At 42.4% G+C, this 17,632-nt stretch overlaps 1 protein-coding gene across 2 annotated transcripts in view; it reads right to left on the bottom strand.

Annotated features, from left to right (window-relative positions):
- LOC118367475 (lamin-A-like) overlaps positions 1-17,632 on the bottom strand; it is a 27,783-nt gene extending 10,151 nt beyond the window's left edge. The window contains exons 1-3 of one of the 2 annotated variants that reach the window (XM_052494289.1): positions 17,460-17,632; positions 13,005-13,140; positions 10,667-11,055 (exon numbers count right to left, since the gene is read on the bottom strand). In XM_052494289.1, the coding sequence (XP_052350249.1) occupies positions 10,667-11,019 (353 nt within the window). In that variant the 5' untranslated portion in view covers positions 11,020-11,055; positions 13,005-13,140; positions 17,460-17,632. Of the gene's footprint in view, positions 1-10,666; positions 11,056-13,004; positions 13,255-17,459 lie in introns of those variants that run through there. The other variant, XM_052494288.1, reaches the window with a different exon arrangement.

The following is a 17,632-nucleotide window of genomic DNA, read 5'->3' as shown; positions in this document are numbered from 1 at the left end:
GTATATGAAATACAAATGGTATAGAGAGAAATAGTCAACACGTCATAATTCCTATAATACCTGCAACCTAATATTTCTTTACTGGGAATATTGAAGAACTGGGAATATTGAACCACCAGCTTTCACATGTTCTGAGCAAGGAACTTAAACGTTAGCTTTTTTACATGGCACATATTGCACTTTTACTTTCTTCTCCAACACAGTTTTTGCATTATTTAAACCAAATTGAGCATGTTTCATTATTTATTTGAGACTAAATAGATTTTATTTCTGTATTATATTAAGCTAAAATAAAAGTGTTCATTGAGTATTGTTGTAATTGTCATAGAAATAAATAAATAAAAATAAATAAAACTCAGCTGATTAGTCGGTATTGGCTTTTTTTGGTCCTCCAATAAATTGGTATCGGTGTTGAAAAATCATAGTCGGTCGACCTCTAATGTGAATGGCTGGTCGCCCCAGAGTGGAGCAGCGGTCTAAGGCACTGCATCTCAGCGCTAGAGGCGTCACTACAGACTCTGGTTCAGTTCCAGGCTGTATCACAACCGGCCGTGATTGGGAGTCCCATAGGGCAGCGAACAATTGGCCCAGCATCGTCCGGGTTATGGCTGTCACTATAAATACGAATTTGTTCTTAACTGACTTTCCTAGTTAAATAAAGGTTAAATAAAAACATTTAATCGAATAGCTTTAAGAAGATGATAAAGGTCATAGTAATACAGGAGGTCTGGCTGTGATGACATAGAATGTGAATGACCTGAGTATGGCAATATTGGATGTGATGTGTGTCAGTAACTTTGTTCATCAGCTGTAGTGGAGGATATAGGTGATAATGAATGGCATTGTTGATCCTCTCTAGTGTTGAGGATATGGATGCCTGTTTATCGAAGACTGCCAGTAAGCCTGCAATGCGTTTGTTTGCTCCAGGATGTCAACCTAATGGAACTGCATGCCCTGTAAACAATGAGAGGACATCATGCCTGAGCGTGAATGGGCGAGGATGTGTGTGTGCAAACTAAATACATTTGTAGAGCAAAATGAACTTCGAGTTAAGTTTACATTTGAATCCATGCAAACTTGGACCACACCTCAGAAACCGGTGTGGATGGAAGTCTGTTTTGATAAACAGCATGCGTTGGATGTGGACAGTTTATACAACAGAATTTTAGGAGATAAAAGAACCAAACCAGTGTACTGTATTTATAGCATATAGGGTGTGATGTGTTCAATTTTCACAATTACTCATAGGCCATTGACCCAGGCATCTAGAAACCATGTAAAGAAAAGGAGTTAAGGAAGCCTACAGTTAACAGTCTGATTTAGATAAGCGATTATGCTTCGAACGCACTGTAGCCCGACTTTCTCCTGTGCACATTAATGTTGTGATCATCTCGGTTACCCAGAAGTAAAATTGTCTTTCGTAAGTCTGTCAATTACCTTTTAACATCTGGAGGGTATGGCTTTAACAAATGTGATTACCTTTGTGCAAAGGAAGCAAAAGCTCCTCCCTCGGAAACTCTTGGCCAAACCCCTCCCTTCTAATTGCCATAGTGTTTCTCATGGCCAAAATGCACATTTTAGTTTAGATTATTTTTAATTACAGACAATTTTGACTTTGTAGCTGTGGAATCTAGTGGAAACCATTTATCATCCGCACATGGGCTTGAAAGGCGACCTCACCAGTTTAAGCACCGCCTTCACCCAATCCTGATTCGTCCAAGTAATCAACGATGAATACCTAAAACCAGTAACTACTGCTGCTGGTAATCAAATAATTGTGATCCTTGACAGATCCACGCCGTTTCATCTGTCCACCAGAATTTGTCTACGAGAGATTGTTGTTGTGACAACAGTGTTATATCAAAGCCCACACAACTTTAAAAAGGGCAAAGAGCTCCGTCTCTACATGTTTTTCAGTATACATAGAGAGCAGCAGAGCTACTCCCGAAAGAGTTTAGTGAGAGAGAGAGTGTGTGTGTGTGTGTGTGTGTGTGTGTGTGTGTGTGTGTGTGTGAGAGAGAGAGAGAGAGCAAGAGAGAGCGAGGGGAGGAATAATAAAACAGAGGAATGTGTTGGTTCAGCCTCCACTGACTCACTGCTATCTTTGTCCACGTCATTGACGAGAATTGAGCTAGCCTGCCTAAAAAAAAATTGAAAAACACGGAATCGACAGAAAACCCACAATCCTAGCTGTTTTGCTGTGCCGTTGCTATGACAACAGAGGCCTACTCATCAGGCCTAAAGTATGGCATTTCCCCACATTTTGGATGGAATGGATAAACACACAGAATTTTCACTGCCAATGCTTACTTTGAGCATATTTTCCTTTATAGGCCAATTTGGAAAAGCTTTCCTGCTAGGCTCCTGGTGGAAAATCTAGCCTATAATTACTACAATATGACAGATGCATCATGCAGAATATCCCCAAAGTCTTAAAGGCTGTTTCCCATGAAGTTGATGTTAAACAGATCATTCACTGTATGCACCTGATATCATATTTTAAAAACGTAGACACTTCATTGGAAACTAACAATACTAGACACTTTACTTTAACCAGGGATACATGTAGTTCACATCCAAATGACTTTTTACACATAACTACTACAGCGGCATGAATATAGACAACTATGAACGCTCCTATACTGTGTGTTTGTGTGTGCGCGTGCACCCATCCTCTGGTCCTCTCACTATGTTACCACACCCACTTTGACTCTTTATTTTACCTTTATTTAACCAGGCAAGTCAGTTAAGAACAAATTCTTATTTTCAATGACGACCTAGGAACAGCCTGGTTCAGGGGCAGAACAACAGATTTTTACCTTGTCAGCTCGGGGATTCGAACTGGCAACATTACGGTTACAAGTCCAACACCCCACTCGCACTCTTTTTACGCACAGTAAATTACTTTCCCCAGTTCCCCCACCTTGTAAACACAGCCATTTCCCTATCAGTGCACCGTAGTGAGGCGGTCAATGCTAAATCACCCCACGAATGGGAAAGGACAAATCTCAATGGAGTCGCACAGTCAATCGGGCAGTGCAAAAAGCCCTCTGGCCTCTGTGCTATTAGGGGGTCTGTTAGGAATGAGAATGTAATCACCCCCTCTGGTGTTACTACAGTCTTCCACTGCACAGAGTTGTAATTGTTGATTGATCTGTTACGGTGAGCTACTAAGGAGCGACACCCCGCCCGTCTGGCTGACATGTGTGAACACGTGTTGGTGGGGTTCCTTGGAAGTTGGAAATTAACGAGGGGGGGGGGTCCTCCGTCCCTAAAGCCCATCTTTGGGCTCCCATCTCTATTAAAAGCTATCCTTTTCCAATCCCATTTTCCCAATCCCAAAGTGGTAAGTTTATGATACAGAGAACACAGAGGGGGAAAAGGAAGGCTGTTGAATAATGGGGTCTTAGTGCAAACAAGGTCCAGAAATAGCAGTAGAGAGTTTTTCCAAGACCAACAGCCAGACTATACAATGTGTCAGAGTTTCATGAGAACTCTGAAAACAGCATTGATTAAATGAAAAATGTAGGTTTCGCATTTAAAGTTCAGTATTCAGACCATGGATTGGTTCAACTGTTACTTCTGTATTGATTCAACAAAATGCTTAAGTATGTCATGGTATTATTTCAACTAAAAAGGTTGTTTATGTGCACATCATTTAGAAGCGCTGTTAAGAGAACATGGAGATCTGACATTCAAATAAAAATAATACAAAGTACAGGCTGGCACATGATCAGGTCTCTTCTGGGATCAAAAACACACTGGAAGGGATTGTTTTCATTCCGTGTGTGTGTGTGAGAAAGAGAGATAATTCACAAGGGGAAAACAACCCAGCCATAGCCAGAAGCCACCCACTCACCATCTCCATATGGGCAGATGGGAAAATAATTCCTAGTATTTCACCACCACTATCATGGTGCTCAAGACTGCTATCTTTCTTTGTGTTTCAAATATACAAGCAGCGAGAGGGGGGATATGGAGAGGAGGCCATTTCATGTCACATAAACATCCTACACATGGGTCGTGCTCAGTAGGTACAAAATGTTTTGAAACAGAAAAATACCCCCCCCATTTGAAAATGTTTTTCCCCCTTGTCATGTCTATTGAACATGTCCCTGTTTGTGCCTCCCATAATATCCCAATTCAAACACATGGCCAACAATGAGGGAAAATAAAGCATCTCTCCCACAGACAAGGCCTTCTTTGTAGCACTGGCTCTGTGTGTAAGTGACACAGGCCCGGTTCCACTTTTAATGATTAATTAGTGATTCACCATGACATGAGTCAGAAGCCTGCTGCCCTTTCATTCAGCATGTTAGCCATTGTTGTTTGATTTGATTATCTCGCCCTGATAAAGGTAGATTACTAGAGAACACAGGTTAGCCAGTTTGTCTTTTACCACTCGTTTTATAATTCTTCAACTGTCAGGAGTGTTACGTACACAGAAAATGATGTAGCTATGAATAAATTCTTACACCTCTTAATGTCTTTTAAAAACATGTAGTAGTCTGCATCACGAGTTTCAGTCAAGTTTCAGTAGGTAGAACTCTATGCTCGACATGTAGATGAACAACAAAAAGTGTGTGACCGGCTTTGACAGCGCAAACAGAGCCAGCAGTGTGCACCCCCCCTGAAATTTGGTTGGCCACCCCAATAGCCCCCCCAGAAATTCTGAGATCTGATAGGTCTTCTCTGAATATATTGATATGACACGCCCCAAGCATTTCATAGGAAAAAGCATCCGAGCGAGGGAAACAGCACCCCTCTGCCAAAAAGAGTATGACATGTCCAGACAGCATCAGATACATGGGTTACAGATAATGAGACAGAGGGGCGCTGTTCGCTATCATAATTATTATTATTTTTTTTTTTTTACATGTAAAAAAAATATTCAGGTTCAAAATGGTATGGTCCCCCTAAACTGGGTCTGTGTCCCACCTTGTCCACTCCATTCACAATGTTCTGGAAACGCCACTGAACAGAATCAGAGCTTAACTGATCTGAGGCCTATTACCCCATGCAGCTGCATTGAGTTACAATGAAAGCTCTGCTGTGGTGCCATGTGAATAGATGGGGAGTGGTGCTAACGTTAGCATTATGGAACTAATACAGCAGACTGTGTGGCGCCTATGAGGAAGAGCAGTGTTAGCTTTAACATTCCTGGTTGCTAAAATTCTAATAGTTTGCTAAATTTCAGTTTGTGACAAAACAAGCAAGCATAGTGTAGAGAATCATTGTCCATGTAAACCGCTGTGAAATATCTTTTCCATAAACAAAAATATTGTATTTTCAGCTGTTTCAATCTGGTGTACAAACCCAAAAAGTAAAAGATGCAAAAACTAAACTTAACAGGGAGCATAGAAATATGCACATAGAACAGATCTATCGCTTCTTAGACTTGCTTTCAATGAAAATGACAGATCTATAACCCACATTTCTATGTGAATTTGGTCAGGTCGACCATGAAAACGCTTCAGACATATTGATCATTTCAAATGTACTTTGAGCATTCAGAGTTGTGGTAATCCACATTACTGATCAGATTAGAACATTTGGGGTCACACACACCTCATCCACTACCAAATGGGAACATCCCAGTGTGTTGAGTGTAACTTACTTTGAGATGTGCGTTTCTGTGTGTGTTTTAATTTGCATTTGTGTACATGCAATGTGTGCGTCTAAGTATGATGTGTGTTTGTGTGGCGTGAGCATGTGTGCAGAGGTCCAGTATCTTAAAGTGATTTACCTTGTTAGCGAGCGGATGACTCATTCTGCTTGGCTGGGTCTTGAAAAGAATCAAAGTGCTATGGAAACTCTCATACAATCATTCCAGCCCCCCATTGTCTTCACCAAACACAGTACTTGTCTACTGAAAAGGCCAAACACTCCTCTTTAATTATAAAAACTTAATTTAGCCCAACAAAGAGAGCTCTTTTTAGCAGACATCACATTCACAGTCTTAGCACATCTGTTTTCCATTGCCGTGTACTTTGTTAGGGCTAGTGGAGCGAGTAGCCACGCGACTAGGCTAGGTATACTCCCACTAGCCCCACTCACACCTATGGAGAGCCCTAGAGCCTAGGGGACACTAAGTTGAAAGACAAAACAATGTATGAAAATAGCCATCAATTGTAGAACCTTCATAACAGACATTACTATTAACAACATTTTATTTTGTATAACTGCATCCATTGGAACAGTCAGCCTTCAAGCTCCCTATGCATTACTAGTCAATAAACGAGCTGCTGAACTAACTACTAATGACACAGTAAACACTCAAATGCTCTCAATGATAATCAACGACATGAAAACAAAAAGTACTGGTTGCTCACGAAGACAAACAACTTTGCTATAACACTCGCTCTGCGCATTTGAGCAGCGCCGGTACATCATCGTTCATTGGCGGGGAGACCATGTTCGCTCTTGTCCAGTTTAGGACAGAATGACTTCATTCAAACACTTCGGACTTCAATGGGTTCCTCCTGTTGTCCGGCTGTGTGTCGGCCAGGCAGAACATTCACATGATTAAATGGAAGTAGAGCGCATTACACGTCAACTAATTGTTTAGAGTTTCCCTGAGCTAAAAGTAGCAGTATAGTCCTTGGTTACTAGTGGAAACCAAACTGTGTTTAGAAAATATTTGGGCTGCCTTGGTAGCCTCCTTGTAATTACTATCCTTGTGGATACTGTAAATCCCCAAAACAAGGAAAATTCTCCCCGCCAGGACAAAGGCTGAAGTTTATGGGTTTAGGTTTAGAGAAAATAGGATTTTCAATGGAAATCTATTTTAGGTCCCCACAAAGATAGGAAAACATATGCTGTGTGTGAGCGAGCGCAGAAAAGAAAGGAACTTTCTTAATGAAGGAAATGTGTTTGTGCTATATGATAAGTGGTCTTCCTGCTGTGTTCTCTGATAGCCCCAAAGTGCTACAAGTTGGCATGGCAGCCACTCTCAACGCAAAACGACTTCACATCAGATTTCCATCATTCATGTCATCGTAACGAAATGACAAGGAAATATGTTGGAATACTTCACACTGTAACCATATGAATTCTAATGAACATTTACCCTGCATACCGTACCCTCAATAAACAGACAACACATCATAGGCCTGCGTGTGTCAGAAGATCTTATCAAAATATCTATTGTCCTGTCCCACCCTTAGCCATCTGTTCTGTTACTCAGTGTCAACAGGTGTGGCACACAGCAACCTTGGAAAAGAGTCAGGAAATACGGAAATGGGCACACGGCTATTGACTTTTGAAATCCCTCAATTGTACAACCTATTCCGCCACCTTTGATCATGAATGCCTACAAATCTTGACAAAATCAGTTAATTGCTTTACAGTCTGCAATAGATTAGTGAACCATCTTTACTTCCAGGGAGTGAAGAAAAAGTCAAAAAGCAAAAGGTTTTAACAATATAATTCACATTGTAAACTGGACAGAATTTAAAGTGGCATTTTTCAAATAGGTGAACCGACAATAAGATCTAGAGAGAACACCGTATCTGCAGAGTCGGCATGGGTCTCCCTGTAAATTGTCAACACAAAGCAGTCTATTCATCCAGACGTCTATTCATCGTCTGGAGGGGAGACAGGGGGTTGTTCTGCCAATGACGACCAGGAGCAGGTTCCCCCCACACATGCTCCTGTTTCACAGCCACTGGCACAGATGGAAGGCACTGTGGCACGAGACTAGCGTCCGCCGCCCCTCTTATATTCTAGAGGAGGAGAATCCACAGTGGATGACTAGACCTTGACGAATGTGGGAGTGTGGGCCAAGCCTTGGGGCTTATGTTGTAGCTTAGCAAATCATATTGCAGCGTCTTAGTTGAGCAGTCAATATTTTAGGCTAGCCCGCTTGTGTTCTAGCATAGGGATTCTTACACTATCCTAACAGTGGAACATGCTTTAGCCAAACAAGGTTCATTTTTATCCCCCACTGGCAAATAATTTACAAGCTAGACTGGGTTGTAGACGAGCAGTTTACATCCTAGTAGCCCAATGGCGGCGGTGTGCCCTCAGGGGAGTTGCATGTGTCTGTTGCGACACAAAGACGAACGACTGTGTGGCGTGGCCCAATGGCATGTCTATGAACAGGTGTGTGTGTACATGTCTATGTCTAAGAACAGGTGTGTACAGTCACAGGCCATGGTAAGTGACAGTTGCAGCACACATCAAAACAGGGCTAGAGGGCTTGGCACTGTATATTGTAGGGCCTACAGCAATGGGGTATTATAATATTTGAATGACTAAGAATATTGTTGAAAGGAACATGCACACTTTGTATTTAATTGTTGGGACAGTAATAAGTATGTATATATGATAAGAAAGTTGTATTTACTTGCATTATTCTCGCAAACCCTCACAGGGCACCAGCCAGTGGTAATAACATGGTGTTGATAGGGAACTAGCTGATACATATTAAATATTAATAAAGCTGCACTGCCGCAAAGGTCCAGACCTAAGGATAGGCCACAGCCACAGCCCCTTCCCTTTCCACAATCCCAGGGCCCTGAAAAACCTCTGAGTCACACACCAATGCCAAGACTCCTTGGCTGCTATGGCAACCAAACACTGGCAAACACACCGAGTCTGCCCACGCAGGCCTGAGTGATACATTTCCACTACGCGTGTAACAAATGATTGGTTTCCTTTGGAAAACAATATAGTTATAGGCGATGTTGCTATTCTTCACTCAGCTAGGGACCTTACGGCACAATAGGAAAGAGAATTTAAGTGAACTGTAAAATTCCATTCACTCACCAAACAGACTTGGTTTTTAAGAGTCACTACTCTCTGAAATGCATCTTCTTCTTCAGACCGCCTAACTTACTCAACATCCTCAAGTCAAGATCCATAAGTCCACACCCTGACCAAGGCCGGCACTCAAACACAAACCCACCGCAGAGCCACACCCTCACCTGCAACGTAGGGCACACCAAATACTGCACATTTTGTCTTGACGAATACACTGCAAACATGAATTAAAACATTAAGCCAGCAAAAACAACCAAGACTCCACCCTCACGTCTCTGTACAGACGCTGTTGCTTCAACATTGCAATTGCACAGTGTTGAAACTCACTGAGGCATGTCAATGAGAAGCTGTTGAAGACAGTGTTTGCAGTTGAAAATATCCCTATTGTCTGTTTGCTACTCCCTTTGGAGGGAAGCCCCATGCATAAACAAGGGTGCGTTAAAGAAACAAAGTAAAAAGAGTAAAATAACGAGTAAATACAACTAATTCTTTCAACCGTCTTTCATTTCCTCAGACGCACTCCAACCCGATTTGCACTTTGCCAAGACTTTCAAACATTCCTGTGGAGTCATTGCAGGCTGTTGCCTGCTAGTAGGAGAGAGTTGTGCCATTTTCTGTCTGTGGACACATTTACCGACTGAACTCTGGTAGACAGATCCCTTTAACATTCTCCCCAAGGTCTAAGCCTAACCTACCCAGCCAGTTCAGATTGCTCAGTTGGTTGGAGAATGATGTTTACAACACCAGAGTTTGGATTAAAGCATGTTTTATCTTAACCTGGAAACCCGCTTACAGGATTTGATTGAAAAGTGTTGTGTAACAACACATTGCATGCATGGGATTGTGGGAGTGTTAACTTACGAGTGTAATGACACAGTAAAGTGAAAAGGAGCGATCTGTTTGTCAGGGGCGTGGCCCCGTGGCTGGGCCCTTTGTAATGACATTGTGGGGGAATACAGTATTCCTACCCAACCTGCTGCAAACCACCAGGAATGTACTCAACTAATGTCTGGCATGTCGCTCTCCACACCTCTGTCTAAAGGATTTTAGAAGTCAGAGTTTAACTAATAGGTGGTGTGCATTCTGGTGCAAAATGGATGTTGCATCACCCAGATGTGGATTAGAAGCACTAGCACTCACACTCTCAGTGGAAAACTGCCTTGGAATTAAAGGTTGCAATGGGTTAAATTCAATTATTTATTACTAAAGGCTTATCTGATCAATGCTCTGACAAATGTGCCAGCATACTAGGTATCCAGTCCAGGGTGAAAATGGTTCCAGGGTGAAAATGGTTTCATGGCTGGTGTGCTTATGGTTTGGAAGAGAGAGCAAAACCTGCTGTAGTAGTGGAAATCTACTTCACTGAGAATGACCGTAGTGAAGGACTGGAGTAAGAGCAGACCTGCACTGGTTGATGAGTCAGAGCCACTACAGGGAAATAACACCACCACAAATGATGTGTAATGAAATGAGATGGTGTCTCGTACTCTGGTTTGAATATGCTCCTCCCTATCATGTAGGAGGTTGTAAGCAGGTACATTTGTGTCAGTGAGATTACATGCTGAAGCACAATCACTTTCATATTCAGGCTAAATTAATTAGTCCCTTGGCCAAAACCCAACATGTCCTGCAGCCAGAAACTTAGACAGGGAGCATGGCAATAGACTAACTTTATGACACCACATTCAGATACAGGATTACCCATAAACCTCCTGCCTTTCTGTCCATCCCAGCATTTCCCCTAATAATACTCATGCCACCCAATCTTCTCAAGCTCTCTTGCCCCCCCACCTAGAACATTTGGCCTCAATTCAATTGAACATTTTGGTGTTTGCAGCCTTTGCATGCTGTCTACGAAAAAAATGACCTATAGGGGAAACCCTGTCAACCCAATGTGTCCTACCTGACTTTGAGCTCCTTGTACTCCTCCTTGACTTTGCCGAGCTCCAGCTGCAGTCGGGCGCGCTCCTTGGCCACCGAGTCGAGGGTCTTTCGGGCATCGGCAAGCTCCGTTTCATAGGCCGCCTTCATGCCAGTCACCTCACGGCTGATCTCGGTGTCGGACTCGGTGATACGCATCCGCAGCCCAGCATTCTCTATCTCCAGCGAGCGCACCTTGTCGATGTAGACGGCCAGCCGGTCGTTGAGGTTGCACAGGTCGTCCTTCTCCTGCAGGCGGGAAATGCGAGTTGGGGTGAGCTGGGTGGTGGCTCCGCCGCGGCTGGTTCGTTTCTGACCCGTTTCCATAGTGGACATCCAGTAAGTGGTTCAGGTGGTTGGCTGAGAGACAGGCTGTGGAGGGAAGGATTCATTCAATAACATCAGATAGAGCAAATGTTAGAACAAGTATAGCGAAAGAATGATGGCACCATGTGACTTTACATGTGCCCAAATAGAAAATAGTAAAGGAGGTGGGGGGCTTAGGCGTGTAACAGCTATGCATCTCTCTCACTATTATAAGCATTATTAAAATGCTGTTTGGGTGGTTAAGCAACTTTGACTCTCTCCTGAGCAAGTCAAATGACCACCGTCTGGCGTCTGCACAGTGCACAGGCAATTACGATAATATACAAAATATGTATTCAAGAACTACAGAAAGCATACAAAACAATGGACAAACATTATACAAGTAAAGAATAGCTGCATCATCTCCTTTGTCGGCCAACTGCTTGTTGAGAAAGAGTGAAGTATTAACAGCCTGCTAATTATGCCAGAGTTATTCATTCTGAGAAATCTGTCCAACGGTTGTCTCCCTCCACTTACATTCGGCTTGCCTAAACCTCAGTCATTATACCACGGCCTTGACTCACTACATAAATAAAACACAGCAGGATGCCCTGATTAGGAGATGAAGAACCACTTTGTCAATGTTTAGACGGGCAGAGGCAGCAGTGAAATGACTGTCAGAAAGTACTGGATAAAAGGCTTTCGAAGCCCAAAAGAAACTAGCTGAGATTCCACTCTGGAACTTTGATATGCCAGTTGAGTATATTATGTTTCCACAATATAGTGACAATTAGCCATTTAAAAAATAATATTTTCTATATCCATAAATTCATGTAGAAAAATAATGTTGAAATCTAAATACTACAGAGCAAGCTGTGACACTTCCTATGCCACCAATGTTTGCTTTGTAGCATCTACAGATGAAACATTGAGGTCTTATAGGACGCCTTGGTAAGCCCAAAATGTCAACTTTGATTATTTCTCAATTATGCTTTTAGATACAAATTTCAAATATACACTGAATGTACCAAACATTAGGAACACCTTCCTAATATTGAGTTGCAACCCCTGTTGTCCTCAGAACAGCCTCAATTCGTCAGGGCATGGACTCTACAAGGTGTTAAATGTTCCACAGGGATGCTGGCCCCTGTCGACTCCAATGCTTCCCACAGTTGTGTGAAGTTAGCTGGATGTCCTTTGGGTGGTGGGCCGTTCTTGATACACTTAGAAAACTTGAGCGTGAAAAGCCCAGCAGCTTTGCAGTTTGACACACAAACCGGTGTGCCTGGCACCTACTACCATACCCTGTTCAAAGGAACTTAAATATTTTGTCTTGCCCATTCAATTGTCTTGAGGCTTAAAAATCCTTCTAACTAGTCTCCTCCCCTTCAACTACACTGCTTGATGTAGATTTAACATGTGACATCAATAAGGGATCATAGCTTCACCTGGTCAGTATGTCATGGAAAGAGCAGGTGTTCCTAATGTTTTGTAAACTCTGTGTGCGTCAACAACCCTTCTTCCAAAGGACTATTGTATGGATTACATTTTGTGAAAATCCCCAAAATCATGGTCTTTTTAGACTGGGTTTTGTGAGGAATCACTCAATAACGGATAGATGACATCTATTTCATCACAGTACATATGACAAATAAGTAACTGATAAATGTGAACATGTTAACACTCCAGATAATGTATGTGTCAAGCCCTTTCCATAGATAACAAGGTACTTTTGGAAAGAGTAACTACTACCTTACTTTCCCCAATAACCATACATTAAAGTAACTTACACTGAATTACATATACTTTAAAAGGTCACATCCGAATTGTTATCCCACGCCCTCAACTGGTCAACAACGAAAGTGAAATTTGAATTAAATGAAATTTCAACTGTACACTGTAGCCGTCAAGATCAAAGTACAAGCAGGAACCTACTCTCACATCTCTGTTAGTGTGGGCTGACATTCACAACAGTCAGTCAAAGTGCAACCAGAGCCAAAACGTCTTTATCTTACCTTAGTGGGTGTGTGAGGTTGTGAGTGGAAGCCTCCTGGTGGAGCAGTGCGTGTGTCTGCACAGCCGGACCTCTGTGGAAGTTCAGCTGCCGCTGTGTGTTGTAGATAGGTGTTCTTCTCTGGGTCTGGGGTGCCCCTGTGGAGTATAGGGAGGAGGATCAGTGCTGTCTGTGTGCCTTTGGCTCACGCTCTGGAATGGCTGCGTCACAGTCTCTCCCTGCACATGTATCGCTGAAGAGAGAAAGACAGCGGGAAGGAGGGAGAGATAGGGACAGGGAGGAGCCAGGCCGGACTAGTACAGACAGAGCCCACACACAGCACAGCAACTACTCAGCTCCCTGGTGTCTCGATCTTACTCTCTTTTCCTTTCTCTTTCATTCACAGTGGGCTCACAGACACAGTGATCCCAACTGCTTGCACGTGTGGCCCGTCAGTGAAAGCTCCACTTTCAAGTGCAAACAGAGAGAGAAACATGGTTGGATGGAAAATCAGTCCTTATCCATTCTTTAACTGTACGGAGCTGTACAAATTAGTCTAGTCTGTAATTGCAAATTATCACCTTACTGTCAGCTCACAAATAAAGATTGCACTTGCACCATTTAAAAAAAATCAAAAGACCAAAAATCCCAAAGAAAAGTCTGTGTTACTCCTATATTTCCAATGAAGGGTACAGCACAGTACACCAATACAGTAATTCCCATGGGTCATCTTCAAGCTCCCAGGTCACTTTATCATCTCTGCTGGAAGATGGATCTTGTATTTATTGCCTCGGGGTGGAGTTAATGAAAGAACAGGTCCAATCAAGTCCAATGCCAGGAGAGGATGGTTATTCTGGGGTGTGTGTGCGTGCATGCGTTGTGGATGCAGAGTGTGGGCATGGCATTGGACAGGCCCAGTGGCTATGGGAGTACCCTGGCGAGGCCCTAGTAGTGGAAAGGACCTGTAATTCTGTGGCCTTCTCTCTCTCTGAGTCACACATACCAGCACAAACAGCTCACTGTGGTCAGTGGTGCCCCCCTCTTATTTTACCCCTCCCTCTCTCCCATTTCGCCATCTCCCTCCCGCTCACTGTTCTTGCTCCTTAGGCATTCCCTTAACAAGTGGTGGAAAAAGTACCTAATTGTCATACTTGAGTACTATTTACATTTACATTTACATTACATTTAAGTCATTTAGCAGACGCTCTTATCCAGAGCGACTTACAAATTGGTGCATTCACCTTATGACATCCAGTAGAACAGTCACTTTACAATAGTGCATCTAAATCTTAAAGGGGGGGGGGGTGAGAAGGATTACTTATCCTATCCTAGGTATTCCTTAAAGAGGTGGGGTTTCAGGTGTCTCCGGAAGGTGGTGATTGACTCCGCTGTCCTGGCGTCGTGAGGGAGTTTGTTCCACCATTGGGGGCCAGAGCAGCGAACAGTTTTGACTGGGCTGAGCGGGAACTGTACTTCCTCAGTGGTAGGGAGGCTAGCAGGCCAGAGGTGGATGAACGCAGTGCCCTTGTTTGGGTGTAGGGCCTGATTAGAGCCTGGAGGTACTGAGGTGCCGTTCCCCTCACAGCTCCGTAGGCAAGCACCATGGTCTTGTAGCGGATGCGAGCTTCAACTGGAAGCCAGTGGAGAGAGCGGAGGAGCGGGGTGACGTGAGAGAACTTGGGAAGGTTGAACACCAGACGGGCTCTATATTTAAATAGTAAAGTAAAGATACCCCCCCCCCCCCAAAAACAACTTAAGTAGTACTTTAAAGTATTCTTATATAAGTACTTTACACCATTGCCCCTAACAAACAACAAGCTTGTTCCAAATGAAATATTTACATCAAAAACTCTTATACTGGACATTGGACTATACTAACAAGCAGCAAATAGCCAACTCTTTGACTGGACTGCATCTGTGCCTGAACCATAAAGGACTAAACAAACATAGTCATAAGAAGCCACTGGGTTTGCTTCAATTCATTTTGGTACACACACAAAGCACATAAGCCAAAGGATTTTATGGTTAACAATGGTAGGAACGGGACGATACCAGTATCGCGATACTTATTAGTATTGTGGCAAGGAAATCAAACACAATGCGGATTTTACTTCTTTAGGAAAACAGCCCTAATTTTGGAAACAAACATTATGTCATCCAGAATCACATGTATTTATTTTCCAAACTATATTTTACATATATCAAGTTAAAGGACCAAAGACTTGTCTGCTTCGTGCTCTCATTTTTGCATTTGAAAAAAAATATTATGATACCGGTATCCTCACAGCCGCAAACAATTAGAGATCGGACTTCATTTCAGGGTTTGGATGAAGGCAGTTGCTTGATGTAAAACCATCACACAAAGTGGGTCCGCTGAATCCCAGGGCCAGGAGTGAATGCTCCAACTCTCTGAGGCACTCCTCCAGTCAACAGGCAGGATGCAACTTTACGAGACATAACAGGAAACAAAAGGCATGTTGACTCTGCAGTCAGCCCTTTCTTTTTCATCCTCTTTCACTATTTCTTTCCATGCCCCTATAGCATTCCAAGAGGGCAGAAAAAAACCCAAGGCACTCTGTTGAGCAATTTTTTATTTTATTTATTTATTTGACAAATGAATGCTGTGGCACTACATACAAGAATGATGGTTAAGAATTTTGCCCTGAACAATTAATGGAAGATGGGACTTGAAGGGTTTACAGGCAAGTATTCAGAATATCCCCTACAGTAACATTCCTGTTTCAAAACCAAAGAAACATAAGATGACTTCCTTTCCTCATCTCGTTTCCTTCATGACCTCTCATTTAAGGGCTTGAGTAAATGCTGCAATACTTCTCATATCACAGCATAATCATACAGAGACTATCTTTGGCTGGGTATGGTACATTTACAGTTACTTTCATATCACAGTTGCTATGACCAGCAGGTATACTGTACTCACTCACACCTGCTCTTGCTTTGTCCTGGTATCATTCTTAAAACGCTCTGTCAGACCCTGGCCACCGTGTCAACTCTTTCAACAAAATGAACAGCCTTTGCACTATGGAGAATACAGCATGAACAATGGGCTGTTAAGTCATCAAATCGTTAATAAGCCACCTGTACAGAATGCTGTGAAATCTACTGTACATGTTGTTCGTATCTTCTAAGGCCACAGTAAAACTGCAAATAGCAATCACATAGTATGGAATATTCAACCGAATCATGATTACAGTATCATTTGATGTTACCCTTAACAGTAGTATCATTTGTTACATTTCTCACTGCAAGGCATATCCTGCATGGCATATCCTAGTCTATTTTATAATTCCACCTAGGTTTATTTTGTTAGCTTGAAAAATGAACAAACAGCTATAGAGAATCATTTTTTTGACATGCAGTTGAAACAGGTTGCTGTAGGCTGTTTGCTTTGGTGTAGCCCATCGATCTGCCTCAGTTTATCGAGTGTGAATTGTGAATGTACTATTGAGCAACCAAAGCTGCAAAAATATCCATCTCGCAAACCTTTTTAATCAAATGTGGTTGTGTGACCCAGATCAATCTCTACAAAGTTTTTTTTTTTTAATAATGTAACTTTTTAAATATACATTAGCCTACATTGTATTAAAGTTCAGTGTATGCTAGGGTGGCTTATACTGCATGGTGTATGCATGGCTTTTGATGCATTGTCCGACTAGTATTAACTGTAAATCCTTTACCCTCGGGGGAAGAATGGCAGACTTCACTTCAGATACTCTTCTGCTCCTGATTTACAAAATGTATCAGCAGAGTACAATAGGACTACATTGGCAGACGATGTGCTAACTTTGTCTTGTGCAGCATCCTCCCTTTGGGTGGGTCCAAAAGATACAGGACCACAAGGGACAAAGGATCAAGGCCCAAGGTCCCATTTAGCATAATTAGGAACATGATGTGATTGTGAAGTGTCCCATAGGAACAGACAAAGAGGGTATATGGCTCAAAAGGGAAAAGAGCTCCAATGTGCCCCCTCCTAATCCTAACCACTTGTTTATAAAGCTGACTGAATATCTAGCCAGTGACTACTGAGGCTGATGATGATGAGCAGGTCCAAATATGGGTCGGGAATGTAATGTAATTCATCTCTCATCATTCCATTCGTTTGGATTTAACATGTTGGTAGGTAGTACTTGACGTTTGAGACACACGTGTCCGCGCCCGTTCCTGCCTTCTGTTATCCATCCAGTCCAGACAATTATTCCTCCTTCAGTTAACACAGGCAGAAACAAAGGAATATAGGCGCCACCCACCGGCCAACTGTTAATGAGAACGCTGACTGACGTGAAGTGCAGGAATTACATTTGAGGAAACATATTATAGAAATAAACTTCACGGAACAATGCTGATTGAAAACAGCAAACCATTTAACCTGAAAATAAGTATTAACCTATATATTTGCGGATAAACAAACTCACCTCAACAGACATATGGCCATATTGGCTTCTTTGATAAAACTTACCAAAACCAGGTGGGGACTTTTTGGTTTGTTTACAGATTAAAGAAAGCCACTTCAAAATCCTACGCATTTGTCATCCGGATGTTAAATTTAAGTAGCCTACAATTTGTTTGAAACACTGATGTAAACTACATGGCATATAATGTTACAGCCATCTGCAAATTGGATTAATTACA

This window comes from Oncorhynchus keta, chromosome 34, assembly GCF_023373465.1.
Source record: "Oncorhynchus keta strain PuntledgeMale-10-30-2019 chromosome 34, Oket_V2, whole genome shotgun sequence".
In the NCBI taxonomy this organism is placed as follows: domain Eukaryota; kingdom Metazoa; phylum Chordata; class Actinopteri; order Salmoniformes; family Salmonidae; genus Oncorhynchus; species Oncorhynchus keta.
Note: the sequence above shows the minus strand (reverse complement) of the source record. Positions and strands in the feature narration are given on the sequence as shown.